This window comes from Chrysochloris asiatica, unplaced genomic scaffold (assembly GCF_000296735.1).
Source record: "Chrysochloris asiatica unplaced genomic scaffold, ChrAsi1.0 scaffold00097, whole genome shotgun sequence".
NCBI classification, from domain to species: domain Eukaryota; kingdom Metazoa; phylum Chordata; class Mammalia; order Afrosoricida; family Chrysochloridae; genus Chrysochloris; species Chrysochloris asiatica.
Window position 1 is genome coordinate 4,282,997 of NW_006408615.1, and position 17,144 is coordinate 4,300,140.

General features: G+C 46.4%; 1 protein-coding gene across 2 annotated transcripts in view; it reads right to left on the reverse strand.

Annotated features, from left to right (window-relative positions):
* Positions 1 to 17,144, reverse strand: part of TBC1D22A (TBC1 domain family, member 22A) — a 288,569-nt gene that overhangs the window by 178,969 nt on the left and 92,456 nt on the right. For both annotated transcript variants that reach the window (XM_006866828.1, XM_006866827.1), the window contains 3 exons: positions 16,748 to 16,818; positions 7,277 to 7,405; positions 5,115 to 5,177 (listed from right to left, as the gene is read on the reverse strand). In XM_006866828.1, coding sequence (XP_006866890.1) covers positions 5,115 to 5,177; positions 7,277 to 7,405; positions 16,748 to 16,818 — 263 coding nt within the window. The remainder of the gene's footprint in view (positions 1 to 5,114; positions 5,178 to 7,276; positions 7,406 to 16,747; positions 16,819 to 17,144) is intronic.

Sequence of the window (17,144 nt, forward strand, 5' to 3'; positions counted from 1 at the left end):
AGTACAGAGGCGCAGCTCCTTAGGAGACTGGGTCCCCCTGTGAATGGGTACACAGGACTAGTGGCTAGCCTCCACCTTGGGAAGCTACTCCTGTTGGCAGTTGGCAATACATGAAGGCATATCCAAGGCTAATCTACACAATGCTAGAGCCAGAATTTGATTTTGCCTACTGGCCCACATAAACCCAACATTCTCATACTGTTCCTAAAGCCCTTTCCCATCACTGACTTTCCTCCCAAACCAGGGTGTGCTCACCTGATCCTTTGGTTACACTAGGCCAGCCGGCATGAGTCACCTATACCTCAGAACCCCACAGGTCTTTGGGGGTTCTGTCACCGTGCTGAGCCTAGAATGCGGGGAGAGCCACCACCTCCAGGAGTCAGGGGCTGGTGGAGACGTCGATCAGGTAGGTTTGTTCCACGCCCACAGGATCACCCTGAGACCTCACACACACACACACAGGATCCCTCTGGAAAGCCCCAATCCCTGAGCGCACATCTCCACAAGGGATACTTCGTGCACAAGATGGAGAAAAGAATCACTCTGACCAAAGGTCTTAGGGGGACGCTCAATTGTCCATAAAAGAACAAATACAAAAAGGGTTATAGAATGGGACCTCTTGTTTTGCAGCAAGAATGTGCGTTGATGCGCTAGACTGCAAAGTCACGTTGAACTGAGGGTCAGCAGTTCCAGCTCACCAGCTGCTCCTTGGAAAGTCTACACAGGGTCGCTGTGGGCCAGAATTGCCTCGATGGCACTTAACACTGACTGACGAGACCATCAAAGAGTCTTAAAATAACTGCTTGTGTCATAAACCAATTCCTCTTTGTGTGTTCTGCGAGCTAGAAGGATTTCTGCTTTAATCATCCTGGATGGTATTTTGGGTTTTTTTAATGAACACACACAGCACAGACAAGAGACGTCAAGGTTTACAAGTACATTTACTGACACAATCAAGATGGAAACTAAAATCCTTCGAATAATGAGGAAATTCCTTTTCAACTAGATTCCATTTACAATAGGAACAGCAATGACAAAAAGTGGAGCTAACAAAGCTAATAAAATACAGCCAATAGCTCCTAAGGAGAAAGTTTTAAAACTTCATTGATGGACATTAAAACAGGCCTAGTAGCGTAGTGGTTACGAATCGGGCTGCGAACCTTAAGTTCAGCAGTTCGAAACTACCAGCCGCTCCGCGGGAGAAAGACGAAGCTTTCTACTCTCGTAAAGATTTACACCCTTGGGAACCCTGTACAGGGTCGCTATGGGTCGGAACCGACTCGATGGCACTTCACAACAACAATGAAGGAAAAGAAGGCTGCATTTCAAAGAATGCCACATCTCCACAGGGACCTATACTAAAATGCATACCCCACCCTAAAGCAAACTCTGAGACTGAAGCAAAAGGGCCAGGCTCTAGGACCACCCATCGATGCGGCAAAGGTGCAGGGGTGAGAATCTCTCCTGCCACACATGTGATAAGAGTTAGGGAAGAGGGAAACCATCTACAGCACATGGTGATCTGGACACTGGGACCAAGTCAGGCGACTCCAACACCCCTATGAAGTGGCCCAAGGAGGGCTGCAGATATGCTGAGACAAAGGGCGCCAACCAATGGGGTGGGGGTGAAAAGACTCGATCCTGCCCTCACACCATACACAACCACCAGCTAAAGAGGTGTGAAACACCCAGGTGTGAAGGGGAAACATTCACACTTGTAGAGGAGATGCTTTACGATGTACACATTTTCTGGTTCTTGTGACCTGCCACCAAGTCAGTCTAGGCCCATGTTGACCCCATGCACAATGGAACAAAAGCCGCCTTGGTCTTGCGCCATCCCCTGGTTGGTGCTGTGGCAGGACCACTGTAATGAACAGTGTTTCATGGTCTGGTTTGGGGAAGCAGATCACCAGGCCTTTCTTCCTACTGCCCTAGTCTGGGAGGAGCACTGAAAGCTGTTCAGCATCAGAGCAACAAGAGAGAGAGGTAAAGACTACGCATGGGGTGCACTGGCTTGAACTGAACCCAAGTCTCCCAGATGAATGGTGAGAACTCTACCACTGAATTACCAACGCCTTCAGGTAACACTCCTGTCACGGCTAGGTGCTGCTGGATCACAGTGAGAACTACGGACAACCCAGCCCTCACAATCATTTTCAGATCTGAGCCCACAGCTGTAGCCACTGCATCAATCCACCTCATTGGAGGGTCTTCCTCTTTTCCACTGACCCTCCACTTTCCCAAGCACGATGTCCTTCTCCAGGGACTGGTTCCTCCTGGTAACATGCCCGACGTTGGAGACTTTGTAGACGACGTCTCAGCATCCCCACTGCTCGGGAGCCTCTGGCTGTACTGCTTCTAATACACATTGGCTCATTCTTTTGGCAGTCCGTGGTATTACTGTTGTTAAGGGCTCTTGAGTCGGTTCCAACTCACAGCAACCCTGTATAAGGGTTTCCAAGTTGCAGCTGGTAGGTTTGAACTGCAGACGTTGAGGTCCAGTGCTTATCTTACAGCGCTATACCAGGACTGAAAGTGCACGGTATGGTCAACATTATTCCCCCAACTCATAGTTCCAATGCATCAATTCTTCTTCAGTCTTCCTTACTCACTGTCCAGCTTTCATAAAAGTATGACGCAGGTGAAAACATCATGGCTTGGATCAGACACCCCTTAGTACTAAAGTGACATTATTGCTTTTCAAACACTTTCAAACAAGTCTTTTTACTGATTTGCCCAATACAATAAATACATCATTGGCTGCTGTTTCCATGGTCTTTGACAATGGATCCAAGTAGATGAAATCCTGGACAACATCCATCTTTTCTCCATTTATTATGAGGCTGCTTACTGGACCCACTGTGAGGATTTTTGTTTGCTTTATGTTCAGGTGTAATCCATCCTGAAGGCTGAAGTCATTGATCTTCATCAGCACTTCCAGTCCTCTTCAGTGCCAGCAAGTGAGGTGAGTCACCTGCAGAGTGAAGGCTGTTCATGAGTCTTCCTCCAACCCTGACGCCATGCTGTTCTTCACCTAATCCACCTTCTCAGATTATTAGCTCAGCACGCAGAGTGAATAAGCATGGTGAAAGGCTACACCGTTGGAATCACTCAGTATTCCCTTGTTTTGTTCAAACAACTCACCTCTTGGTCTGGGTACAGATTCTTCAGGCAAACAGTTCAGTGCTCTGGCATTCCCTCTCTTCTCCATGTTGCTCACGACGTGTCAAGATCCACCACATTCGAATGCCTTCGCATAGTCATGTGACAGCTAAGGTTTTGGGTCAACTTGGCTGGGTCAAGCGTCTCAGTGGTTAGCAGCTGAGATGCAGGGCCCACCCCCATGAGAGCCCTAACGTGACATGCTGTAACCATATCCACGCTGTGAGCACACGAGGTCAGCCCACAGCTGATGTAGCAACCCTGTGGGTTACAAATCCTCCTTCCGTGATGCTGAGGAGGCCTACGCCAGCAGCAGGATTAGGTTGAGTCCTGAGTTCATCTCTCATGAGATATAAAGGGAATTGAACAAGCAAGCAGAGCTCAGAGGGACCTACTGCCACTAAGAAAGACAAGCCAGAAGTGGACGTTGGGTCCCTGCATCCAGGGAAAGAATGAGGCCAAGACACATGGGGACCTCCAAGGAATGCTGAGCCTACAGATGCTGAAGGGAGTCAAAAGCTTTCTCCAGAGCCAGAGCTCTGAATTCAAAACTGGGAGAGAATGCATTTCTCTTTCTTAAAGCCAACAACTTGTGGTATTTCTGTCACAGCCCACTGAACCGTAGGATAATTTCTGAGTATTGTGTAGCTTGCACTAAAGCTATGAAGACAAGCAAGCATATGGCAAGCATGAAATTCAAATGGTGGCCATTTCCTCGCAGACAGGGTCGTGAGATAAGAACAGAGAGGATTGACAGTTGCACAGCATGAGGAATTAAACAGATGTCACTAAATTGTACACTGAAAACGGCAATGCTTGCTTATGTTATGGTGTGGCACTGTGGGCTAATGCATCAGACTGCAAAGTCATTTGAACTGCAAGGTCAGTGGTTCAAGCTCACGAGCTACTCCTTGGAAACCCTATACAGGGTCACTATGTGTTGGAAAACAAGAAATCAGACAACGTATTGCATTAGGCAAATCTGCTGCACAAGACTTTTTTAAAGTGTTGAAGAGCAAAGATGTCAGCTTGAAGACTAAGGTGCACCTGACTTAAGCCATGGTATTTTCAGTAACCTCATATGCATGCGAAAGCTGGACAGTGAATAAGGAAGAACGTAGAAGAATTGAAGCTTTTGAGTTATGGTGTTGGAGGAGAATACTGAAAGTGTCATGGGCTGCCAAAGAACCAATAGATCCATTCTAGAAGAAGTGCAGCCAGAGTGTTTCTTGGAGGCCAAGATGGCCAAACTTCGTCTCTCATACTTCGGACATATTGTCAGGAGGGACCAGTCACTGGAGAAGGATATCATGTTTGGTAAGGTCGAGAGTCAGAAAAAAAGAGGAAGACCCCCAACAAGATGGATTGGCCAAGTGGCAGCATCGATGGACTCAAGCGTGGCAACAGTAGTGAGGCTGGCCCAGGATCAAGCAGTGTTTTGCTCTGCTGTGCATGATGTTGCTATGGGTTGGTACCGACCCGATGGTACCTAACAACACTTAACAACATGGGTCGGAATCAAGTCAACAACATTTAACAAACAAAATGTTATGGATATTTTACCATAATACAATAAGATAAAACAGAAGACAGACACAGCGTCACCTGTTACCAGCCCGGTTCTACCTCACATTCCTAGGTAGAGCTGGTGGGTGCTGGTGGATCTAATTCGTAAGCTGGGTCACAAGTGTATCGCGCACACACACACAGACACTATGTACACTCTGTCTGCACATGTCATCACTACACAGGGAAGTCTCCTTAGCATAATGGAGGGTTTGTGTTGGTTTATCCACATATAAAGCCACCGCAGCAGGCATGGGCCAGCCCTGACCATGTCGCCGGGGAATGAATCTACACTGGACCCAGGTGTCTGGTGAGTGTAGTCAGCACCTGTCACTCCCAACAAGAACCAGCTCACCCCCATAGGCATCTGTGCCTTCGACTCTCACCTCTGTCACTTTGGGCTGAAGTATCAGAGCCTCGGGGCTCATCCGAGGGATGTCGATGTGGATCTGGAGAAGCAAGAGAAGAGAAACTTGCTTTAAAACACAAACCACACTGTACAAGCACTGGGGTTAACATGGCAGCAGGCAGAGATGCGGCCTTCCCATGTTAGCTCTCGAAAGACATGCGACCTCTCTCTTTTCTTCTCTTCCCTCTGGAGGAGGCATCCCATGGCCTGTTCTACCGCATGGGGGTCGCCGGATCACTGGTCACATCCCCAGACACAGGGCACTAGGACTGCTCTATCACTCAGGGCTGACCCGGTCTGGGATGGAGGCTCGCTGCCCACATTGCAGACAGCAAGCTGCATGGTAACCTCTAAGTTGCCCTCAGCTATTTAGCAACATGGTCACCGGCAATTAGAGTGACCATTGATTTTCAGCCCTGACACGGGGCACGATGCAAGCACATCAACAGCATCCACGTTCTCTGCCGACACAGTTTCTGCACTTGGCAAAGCCCTTGAGGAATCTAGGACATGTTTTAAAGGAAGTGTCTGGAAGTCTCTGGTATTGTCTGGCTTGACCCTATGTGACACAAGTGACACAATCAAGGTTTCAACCCTGCAGATGACACACTGTGGGCTCAGGAACAAGCATGTGGGCACACTGGACACACTATTACAAAGGCTCTCACCGTCCCATGTGGACCTGGAGGACCGAGAAGTGAGGAAGCAGACAGAGCGTCAGTGTGAACCTGGGGGACAGGAAACAAGACAACGGATGCCGTGTCCCCACTGAAGAGACCACGGTGTGATCTGTCCCCAATTGTGGGGATGGCTCAGGACAGGGCAACGTCTCAGTCATTGTGCACGGGGGCCAGCTCGACAGCTGCTGATACCACCGACAGTTCCCAAATCCACTTCCAATGCAATCTGCACCTCAAATCAGTGTCGCCGAGGAGCTGAGTGTCAGCCCAGTGTGACCTGGAGCCAGAACAAGACAGCAGGCCACACTCCATGGTGCATACCAAGGGCCACAAGAAGAGGGCCCTGACCAGAGCAGCAGTTCCTGCCCAGCCTTCTGACTTGCCTATCTCTGCCACCCGCAGCAAGTCCACTGGCTCTCCGAGTCTCAAGTTCATGCTGATGACGAGGAAGAACTAGGAAAAAGGGCCTGGCAATTGACGTTAGAAAATCAGCTAGTAAAGGTTCTGTGAGCTACAACAATCCAGCCACTATACACAGGGTCCCCCGGAGTGAGGGACCTATTCAACAGACGGCGCTAACGACACCAAGACAAAGAGGCCTTCCGAAACTGCATCTGACTCCAACAAGGTTCTGTTGGACATCAGGGGAAGGCCTGTCTCTGGACCTAGTCCCAGGCCTAGCCCAAAGTGACAAATGATGTGGACATCCGAGCCTGAGGTAGAACTGACAGAATGTGGACATCATCCCTGAGGTGGAGAAGTCCACCGTCCCTTCTTCTAGAGGTCAAGTTATCGAGGGGGAAAAATTCTGTCCTGACATATCTCAGCACAATCTGAGGTCGAGCTAGGAAACAGCAGGCTGTGACACCCCCGGGCCTGCCTTGTGTCACTGCACCGCATGCCCAGGGCAATGGTCACATCTGACAAAGCACGGGAGAATGGCAAAGGTCTCACAGACCTATGCTGAACTGCAAGTCCACCTGGAGTCCTTACCTCGAGCACACAGGGGACTATAATGACTCTCATCTTGTATAAAGCTAAGTAGCCCAATGATAACTGGACCATGTCCCTTACTGCACTGTGGGGACTCACTGTCTGGGTCTGACCCCGGACCTTCGGAGCATCCTGTTGTCCTCATACACCTTCCACTCACCCATGGCCCAATGAGTCACAGATCCCACCAGCTCCCCGGGCAGATCTGGCCATGCTATGGAGTCTCACGCCTCCGTTGGGTGACTCCAATTTTTTAAACCACCATTTGGGTTTTGTACAAGGACCTGGAGACCGGCAAGGCACTCAGATGAGAGGAAGTTCACCTCTGAGATGTTTGCAAACGTATTCACTATGGAAGAACTAGCGTCTGTGTACCAGCCTGGGCCATGCTGATGAGCTTCTTCTCCCGTTCAGCGTCTCCTGCTTACGTATCAAGAGCCAATAAGGAAGGAGCAAGGAGGCCCACCTGCCGGTACGTGTCTTGGTGAACTTCATCATTCCTGGAATCGTAATACTGCTCAATGAAAGCAAAGTATTCTTTCTGTTTTCTCTGGAGAGTGGCTGCTCTTCGGTCTACGTTGGCAGGAAGGTAGCCCTGGGAGAGAAAGAAAAAGAATGCACCCCATTATGGCCAATTCATGGAGCCTCTGTTGAAAGTGTGAAACCCAAACCTTTTTTCACAAGCTTTGTGTTGTGAAGTTTCATATGGAGATGAGAGAGCAGTGAAAAGGGGGCAGACATAAACACAGCAAATATCTCTCCAAGACCACTAAGCAAGGTCAAGGCCTTGGGCATTTGCAGCTTCCAGAAATCGGTCCACTTCACTCGCGGCCATAGGAGAGCCAGACTGGAATCTGTGTGTCAGGTGTGTATTCAGTGGTCTCCTCAAGCATACTTATAAGTGAAACAAACTCCTTCTCCAAATATCTCAGACATCACTGTACGAAAGAATCCAGATGCCTATACTGTCTTACAACAACAAAAAAACTACACACACACAAAGGGGGCTTCAAAACGATTGCGAAAAAAATTCCATTTTTACACGAACTATTTAAAGCCCCATTGTGTACCCCACTGTGGTGAAGCTGTTAGGATTCAGTTAACTCTGACATCACACGACAGAGCACAAACTCCCCCTTAGGGACAGCCACGCTGTCATCTCTACGGAAACAGACTGTCATATTGTTCTCCTATGGATCAGCTGGTGGGTTTGAACCACCAACCTTTCAGTTGGCAGCAGAATACTTAAACCACTGCACCACCAGGGCTCACTCATTGTCTGCATACAAGAGTGAGTCAAAACGTACTGCTACTTGGATTCTTTTTCATAAGTTCACTGGTTTACCCCAAACAAGCCATGTTTCAACATGGCTCTGCAATTAGTGACAGCTGCAGACAAGCTCTCTGAGTAAGACACTTGCCTTTGTCACCTTTTAGGTGACTTCAAAAGAAAACGTCCAGTCAAAGAAAAAGTAGCCAAAGCAGTGGCTTCAGAGGGCATCTGCTGGACACTTCCATTCAATGCACAGAGATGAGCTCAGATGGCTATGGTAACATTTGGGTCAGGGTGGGGTGGAATACTGAGATTTTCTCAAAGGACACAGAACCATCACAGGGACATACTACAAAGAAGTTTCCAGAACTCTGAAACCTGCATCAGTGAGAACAAGGCCGGATAAGTTGCACTGAGGAATTTTTTTCCCATCAAGTGAACGGAACTGCTCATTCTTCAAAGGGACCAAAGGCGATCCTGAAGGAATTTCATAGGAAAACCCAACCCCATCCATACTACAGTGCCAAATGTTGCCCCTTCAGAGTCTTTTGTCCTCAAACTCAAAGGACATCACAAGGAGTATGATTTGGGTCCCTTGAGGATGTCAAAATTGCCCTCTGCATACAGTATAACTAGAAGTGCACAGGAATCTTCAGGAAGGTGGAGAAGATGGAAACACCCCTTCAGACGTGCACAGACCTCGATGGAGGCTATGGGGAGAAACCATAGCTTCACAGTTTTTTGTGAATTGAGTGAAGGTTTATAGCAGATCGTGTTTTCCATCCAACAAACCCTACACTTTGTTTCACTACATGGCTGCAATCCCCCATGTGCCATCAGATAACAGCATTTACCTCTGTTCACTTTAACTATCTATGTTGTGAAGTGTTTCACAGAATCTACAGTTTACAGTATTCCACTGTGGATATACCAACGTTTCATTAACCATTCTTTTTTTGATGGGCATTAAGGCTATCTCCATCTTTTTCATATGTCTCTGTAGACAAGCTAATGTTGTCGTTGTTAGGTGCCATCGACTTGACACCAACTCATAGCGACCTTATGCACAACAGAACGAAACACTGCCCGATCCTGGGCCAACCTCACAATTGTTGCCATGCTTGAGTCCATTGATGCTGCCACTTGGCCAATCCATCTCACTGGGGGTCTTCCTCTTTTTCTCTGACCCTCCACCTTACCAAACATGATATTCTTCTCCAGTGACTGGTCATTACAAATTCCTTTAATTTCTGTTTATCAGAAAATGTCCTAAATTTGCCGTCATATTTGAGAGACAGCTCTACTGATTATACGATTTTTGGTTGGCAATTTTTTCTTTCAAAGTTTCGTATCTGTGACTTTATTGCCTTCTTGTTTACATGGTTTCTGCTCAGTCTACTGATTCTCCTTTGAAGGTAAACTTTTTGGTTTTCCTGAGCTGCTCTCAGGATTCTTGCCTTATCTTTGATTTTGGCAACTTTGATTATAATGTTGGAATTATAATCAAATTTTCTTTTGGAATCTATTCTGTTTGGTGTTCATTCCTTTTCTTGTATGCTTATCTTCTCATCTTCCATGATGTTAGAGGCATTTTCTTCCAACAACTCTTTGACAGTTTTCTCTGTGCTTGTCTCTGTTCTGGAATTCCGATCACCCATAAGTTGTTCATCTTGGTGTCCTACATAACTCTTAGGCTTTCTTGGGAAATTTTCATTCATTTTCTGATTGTTCTTCTAGTATGTCTGTATTGAGAGATTTCTCTTCAAGCTCACTAATTGAGGTTTCCATTGCTTCGCATCTTCTCCTTTGTTCTTTTAATGGATTGTCCATTTCTGAGATCTCAGTATTAATCTTCTGGATTTCTAATAGCAGGTTTTGTATTGTTTCAAAGTCTGCACTTGTTTTGACCTTTTTTCTTTTCTTTTTTTGTCAGTATTTTCCTGAATTCTTCTACAGTTTTTGTTGCTTTCCTCAATCTTGCTATGGATCCTCTGAAGGTCCCTAATTATCATTCTTCTGAATTCTTTTTCAGGTAGTTCCATTACCTTTTCTCCCTCAGTATCATTTTCCAGCTCGTCATCTTGGCTATTTGAGTCATTCTCTCTTGCTTCTTCATGTGAGCTAAAATTGTCTGTTATCTCTAGGGTATTGTGAAGTTGGTGCATTTGTGAAAACAAGTAGTACGGTTGTTGGACCCAAAGGGGAGAAATTTCAGTTGGGTGCCTGCAATTCCAGGAGCTTACGAGTGCTTGTAGAAGGGATGTGAGAGCAGAGCTCCAGGCTCTAGATGGAGCGACATATGCTCAGTGCACTCAATCGGGAAGTAGTTCACGGGGGCCTTGATGGAGCTAAGTTCAGTGTCTGTTAAAGTGGCTGGTGTAATCTGGTCTGGTGGCTCGGTGGGTTCTGTAGGTCTAGAGCCGAGCTCACAAGAATCCAGGCACCAAAGCGGTGCAGCCTCATGCTGGCGCAGCTTCCAGCTCATGCTGGTGTGGCGTAGCTCCAAACTCCCACAGAGCAGGGTCTGTGCTGGGCTGCGGGTGGATGAGATGAGAGATGGCTACACTTCTGGACACCAGGGAAGCATGGGGAAAAAGAAGAAATCGCACCTTTTCCAGTGCCCACTTGAATCTGCTTGGTCAGGCCTCCCTCCACTGCTCACACGATGGCCGAGCTGCCTCTGGCCCACCGTTCACCTGTCAGTCTCCCTCTCGCCCCACCCCCCCGTTTGCCCTCTCCTCCAGCAAGCATTCCATCACCTCTCTGACCTTTCTTCTGAAGGTCAGGGTGCGTTTCTCTTCTGTGTGTTTCATTTCGTGTCCTGAATCTTTGTTGTAGAGGGTTCATGTAATGCGTCTGCCTCATCTGTCATCTTGCTGGAAGTCTACATTGTGATTATGTTTAATAAAGGTGCCCTAGTGGCACCGTGGGAGGAGCACTCAGCTGCTAACCACAAGATCAGCAGTTCAAAACCACCGGCTGCCACTGAAGGAGAAAGATGATGCCGTCTGCTCCCACAAAGATTTAGGCATGAAAACTCTTCACAGGGTTCTCTGAGTCGTGATCGACTTAATGGTAGTGGATTTGGTTTTAGGGTTTTTTCTGGCTTTGCAGCAGTACTTTACAGCTTACCCTCATATAAGGGCTTAGTGTCCTGCCTGGCATACACAGCAGACAAGAGCACACTCACTGCTTATTTATCAACATGGCTAGCTTACAGAGTCCAGATTTATATGTGAATACTGGCATCGTGTGAAAAAGGAGGATGAGCACATGAGATTACTAAATGATTCGCTACATCATTACACAGCCGTAAGCACCACGGCCAGCGGTCCTCGTCACTGCCGGCTGAATACGTCAGATGGGCAATCACTGGGCAGTAGACTTTCCACGACAGTCGTGAATGTGAAACGCCGGATTGGAGGGAGCAGGTGTACTTGCTGATGGGTGACGTCATTATGACATATGATGGCCCTGTCACACCCACAGCGGCCCATGGCCCTGACACGCTGTCTGAGGGAGAAGTGGCCTGGGCTAACTTGCCTTCTTGTTCTTGTTTGGTGGCACTCCACTGCTGGAGCAGGCGAGAACACATGCCAGGGAAGGCTGGGACACAGATCCAGGCTGGTACTGGGGATTCCAAGACAACGCTGGGCAGATAATGAACAGAGATGTCTGATCTGTGCAGGAGGCTGTGAGGGGGCCCCAGATGTAAACTGGGCAGGACGGGGGTGCGCAGGCAGATTTACACGAATTACCTTAAAGACTTCTTTGTGAACAAGAGCAAATACTTTTAGAAATTCATCTTATTGCCCAAGTTTTACCTTAACTTACTGAAACACAAACTCCATGAGGCAAGTATGGTAAAACCAGAACCGAAGCAATTAAAACACCCCACACCCTCCCACACACATTTGTTCCCTAAGGAAAACACACATATGCAAGCTGAGGCCTTCTGATAATTCAGCAAGACTAGAAAATATGCAAATGAAATATATTCAAATATGCAGTGAATTTTAAATGCCAGAACTACAGAACACTTAATTGCTGTATTAGCATGCTATAAAAACACTAATCATAAATGTAAAACAATACGTGCATATACTTATCCTAGATGGTCCTGCTGACACCCAATCAAGTGGGCTCCGCCCACTGTGTTCAGATGAAACCTCCCACAACACACTGAGAGAAGGAAGCAGTAGACTAGCATTCTGCTTACCACCGAACCCTTCTGCTCACTGGCATCAACAGTAAATGTTCAGTTTCGTTTTGTTTACTGTTGCTAAGAAACTTATTTTTTAAATGAGCCAAAAATAGAATTTTCTATAGCTGTAATATTTTAAACTTGCTACATTTCCCGCATGAACCAAAAATGTCCACTCGCATCGTTGTCGTCTGACGTGCTCACCGTGCCCCGTGTGCAACAGGACACTACACTGCCCTGTCCTCACAGCTGCTCTGTCCGAGTCACCGCTGCAGCTGCTATGCCAGCCCGTCTCGCTGGGGGTCTTCCTCTTTTTCACTGACCCTTTGCTTAACTAAGCATGGTGTCCTTCCTCCAGAGACCAGTCCATTCTGACAATATGTCCAAAGTACATAAAGTGAAACCTCCCCACCCTCACTCCTAAGGAAAATTCTGGCTGTACTTCTTTCAAGTTAGATTGGTTCTTTCCCTGGCCGTCCGTGATAATCTCGGTACTCTCCACCAACACCACAGTTCCCAGGCATCCATGCTGCTTGGGTCTTCCTGACTGTCTTTCATAAGCATACAAGGCAACTGAAAAGATGGTGACTTGGGTCAGGTGCACATTGGATTATTAACACTGTAGAGAGAGGTCTTCTGCTGCACAAATGCCCAATGCAATATGTTGTTTGATTTCTTGACTGCTGCTTCCATGGGCATTAATTACAGAACCAAGTAAAAAGAAATCCTTCACAATGTCAATCTATTCTCAAATTATCATGACACTGTTTATGGGTAAAACTGTAAGGATTTTTGGTTTTTTCAAGTTGTGGTGTAATCCATACTGAAGACTGCAGTCTTTAATCTTCATTAGTAAGATCAAACTGGCTTTCAGCAGGTATGGTTGTGCCATGTGCACACAACAGATGATTAAAGATGGCAGAGCATGACCAACTGACTGACAGACAGAGGTGGGACCGTTCTAGACTAGACCACCAGTTAGCGCTTCACAATGGCAGACGCGGAAGGGAACGTTCTAGACTAGAGCACTACTTAGTATTTCATAATGAAAGATGGGGGAAGTGAACGTTCTAGACTAGGGCACCAGTTAGTGCTTCATAATGACAGGCGCATGATGGAAATGTTCTAGACTAGAGCACATGCTAGTTCTTCACAATGACAGGCAGATGGTGGTCATGTTCTAGACTAGAGCACATGCTAGTTCTTCACAATGACAGGCAGGTGGTGGTCATGTTCTAGACTAGAGCATTGTGGTTGCTGGGTCCCATCGAGTTGATACCAACTCAACGTGACCCTGTGCACAACAGAACGAAACACTGCCCGATCCTGGGTTGTCAGCCTCACAGGCTGCAGCTGCGTTGCTCCTATTAAATCCACTGCTGCTGCCACTGTGCCAATCCATCTCATTGGGGGTCTTCCTCTTCTTTTCCAACCCTCCATTTCACCAAATATGATATCTTTCTCCAGTGACTGGTCCCTCCTGATAATATGTCCGAAGTATGTGAGACAAAATCTGGCTTTCCTAGCTTCCAGGGAGCACACTGGCTGTACTTCTTCCAACACAGATGTTTGTTCTCTGGGCAGTCCATGGTACCTTCAATACTCTCCTAAAACACCATAGATCAAATACATCAATTCTTCCTTCTTCACTGCCCAACTTGCGCATGCATATGAGGTTAATGAAAATACCATGGCTTGGGTCAAGCACACCTTAGTCTTCAAACTGACATCTTTTCTCTTGAACACTATAAAGAGGTCTTATGCAGCAGATGTGCCCTATGCAATACGTTGCTTGATTTCTTGACTGTTGCTGCCATAAGTGTTGATAGATGAGTCGAGTAAAACAAAGTGTTTGACAATTTCAATCTTTTCTCCATTTATAAGGATGTTGTTTATTGTTCCAGTGGTGATGAGTTTTGTTTCTTTACATTGAGGTGCAATCCATACCAATGACTGTGCTCTTTGATTTTCATCAATAAGTATTGTAAGTCCTCTTTGCATTCAGCAAGCAAAGTTGTATCATCTGCATATCACAGGTTAATGAGTCTTCCTTCAATCCTGATGCCATATTTTTCTTCATATAATAGAGCTTCTTGGAGTATGTGCTCAGCATACAGACTGAATAAGTATGGTGAAAGAATTCAACCCTGGCACATACCTTTCCTAATTTTAAACCACGTTCCTTTGTTCTATTCGAACTGCCTTTTGGTCTATGTACAGGTTCCTCATGAGCACAATGAAATGGTTTGGAACACTCATTCTCTGAAATTTTGTCCATAGCTTGTCACGATCCACACAATCGAAAGTCTTTTTATAGTCAATAAAGCACAAGTAAAAATATTTCAGGTATTTTCTGCTTTCAATCACGCTCTATCTGACATTAGCAATTATATCCCTTGTTCCATGTCCTTGACTGAATCCATCTGAATCTCTAGAAGTTCTCTGTCAATGTTTGGTTGCAGTCATTTTTAAATTGTCTTTAGCAATATTTTACTTGTATGGGATATTAATGATATTGTTGAATGATTTCCACATTCCATTGAGTCACCTCTCTTCGGAATGGGCACAAATATGAATCTCTTCCCATCAGTTGGCCAGACAGTTGTCTTCCAAATTCCTTAACATAAATGAGTGAGTGCCTCCAGTGCTGAATCAGTTTGTAGAAAGATTTCAATTTGTATTCCATCAATACCCAGAACCTTGTTCTTTGCCAATGACTTCAGTCCACTGTTAGTGCTTCATAATGACAGATGAGTGGTGGTAATGTTCTAGACTACTGCATATGTTAGTTATACATAATGACTGACTGATGGTGGTGGAAATGTTCTAGACTAGGGCATGTACTAGTTCTTCATAATGGCAAAGGCCACGTTTCTCATCTTTCATTAAAGTGGCATTCCTACTCCTAGATGAACAAGTGTGTTCTATGACGTGCTACTGGGAGAAGGATGAGCACCTACCACCAGCACCCTGGGAAGAAAGTAGTTTCCAGACCTGGAGACAGACTCCTATCAAAGCACTGCTTTATCTATTTGTCTTTTTATACCACACAATGTTCAGTTCTTCTCAGAGTCACAACCCAACTCTTAACATTCAGAGCGTTGAAAGGAGGAAGAAGACCAGAGCAGGCTGGACATCACTACTGCCTCCTTTCCTGTCCTTAACTCCAGGGCACCGTGATGCGGGCAGTGACGACAGGCATGTCCACTCCCTTTCTGTGGCTCCGAAAGGGTGGGGCCTGTGTGTCTCCTCTCCCTGCTACAACCGCCCTGTCCTGCTTACAGGCCCTGCCCTCCTACACAAGTGCTCACCACAACCAGAAAAATGGAGCGTGGCGGGGTGCGGCTCCTGGGGTCCCTGCCAATAAGTCCCAAGTCAGCACACAGCACCTTCTAGGTGTCTGCACCCCAGTTGGAAAGAACGGGAGCTCCACAGAGTAATTAACATGAGGCTTTCTGCCCAGAAACCAGGCACTGTTAATAAATATAAAATTGCCATCAAGGGCCTTACAGGTTTTTTAATCAAAACCTCTTGACAATTTAATCTGAAAAGCGCATGAGCTATCTAGGACAAGTGCATCTTGATGGCAAAAGTAAACACACGCAAAGGAAACATAAGCAGTTGTAGCAGGTCTTGTTTCATGGCAAGGGAATATGCAATCGATAAATACCCGCCGCTCAGAGCTGCGTCTGCATTCAGCTCTACTAGACGCACCGTGCTGACAACTGATTACGACTCGTTAGTAAGAAAGAGTCTTTCTAATAGGGAGAGTCAGACTCAAACTAGGGTAACCACTCACGGTTCTCTGTGACTTAACTCCCAAATTCAAAAAGGCATAAAGAGGAAAGCTGTCTGTATGCTATTCTGATGCTTCTGCAAGGCCATGGTGCCACCATGCCTTGTCAGGTTCCAGCAGGGTTAAATGTAGAAAAAGATAGGCTGGTGACCACCACCCAGACAAACTTCCAATCTGAAAGCCCAACTTCCATGCTCCCTCACAGATGCACAAATCGCTTCTAACCTCAGCGGCATTTCCTAACATAGTCACTGCTTCTAACAGTAAAGAGGAAACCAATGCTGAAACCCACCTGGTCATTCATATTTCTACCACTGAACCCTCAAGGTTGAGACAGTCTTCAAAGCTGGACACTTTCTGTATCACAGGTTCAAAAATACTACAAAGATTTTAAAATATAAAAATAAATTCCGAGAAAGAATAGAGGCATCATAAATTATACCTTCTTCTCATTTTTCTGCCAGCCTTGTCAAACCAAGCTTGAAATTAAGCAAAGAACAGAAAATGTCACCTCAGCCAAGTCAAGGCCTTTATCGCTGTTGTCACAAAGACAGTGTCCACATTGGGCTGTGGGTGATGGGCCATCCTTCCAGCTGAGGATAGCTTGTCCCACCCCAAGGGATGGGGGGGAGGGGGAGGGGTTTGCAGGGCTCAGGAGACTCACCGAGAGCAACTTCCAGGTCATTGGACGGACAGCCTTAGGGATTCCTGACCAGCTCAGTTTCCGCAATTCCTCTGTGGAGATAAAAAGGGACAAGGATGGGAGAATAACTGGGCATGTTCAAAAGGGCTAAAAGGGACAGAGATAAAGGACGATACATGCACAGCCTCGGAACGGCAGGGCTCTGAGACACAGGGATTGAGTCATGGTTAGAATGGGGGGAGGAATCATGTTAAGATGCTTGACTGTTTTTTTGTTTTTTTGTTTGTTTTAATCTTGATTTCCCTTGCATTATAATATAGAGTAGACACTGGAGAGGGAGAGAAAGGAATAGTCAGAAACATCACACTAGAAGGCTTGTAAGTCCGTCTTCTGCCTATGACTGACTGGAATACCTAAA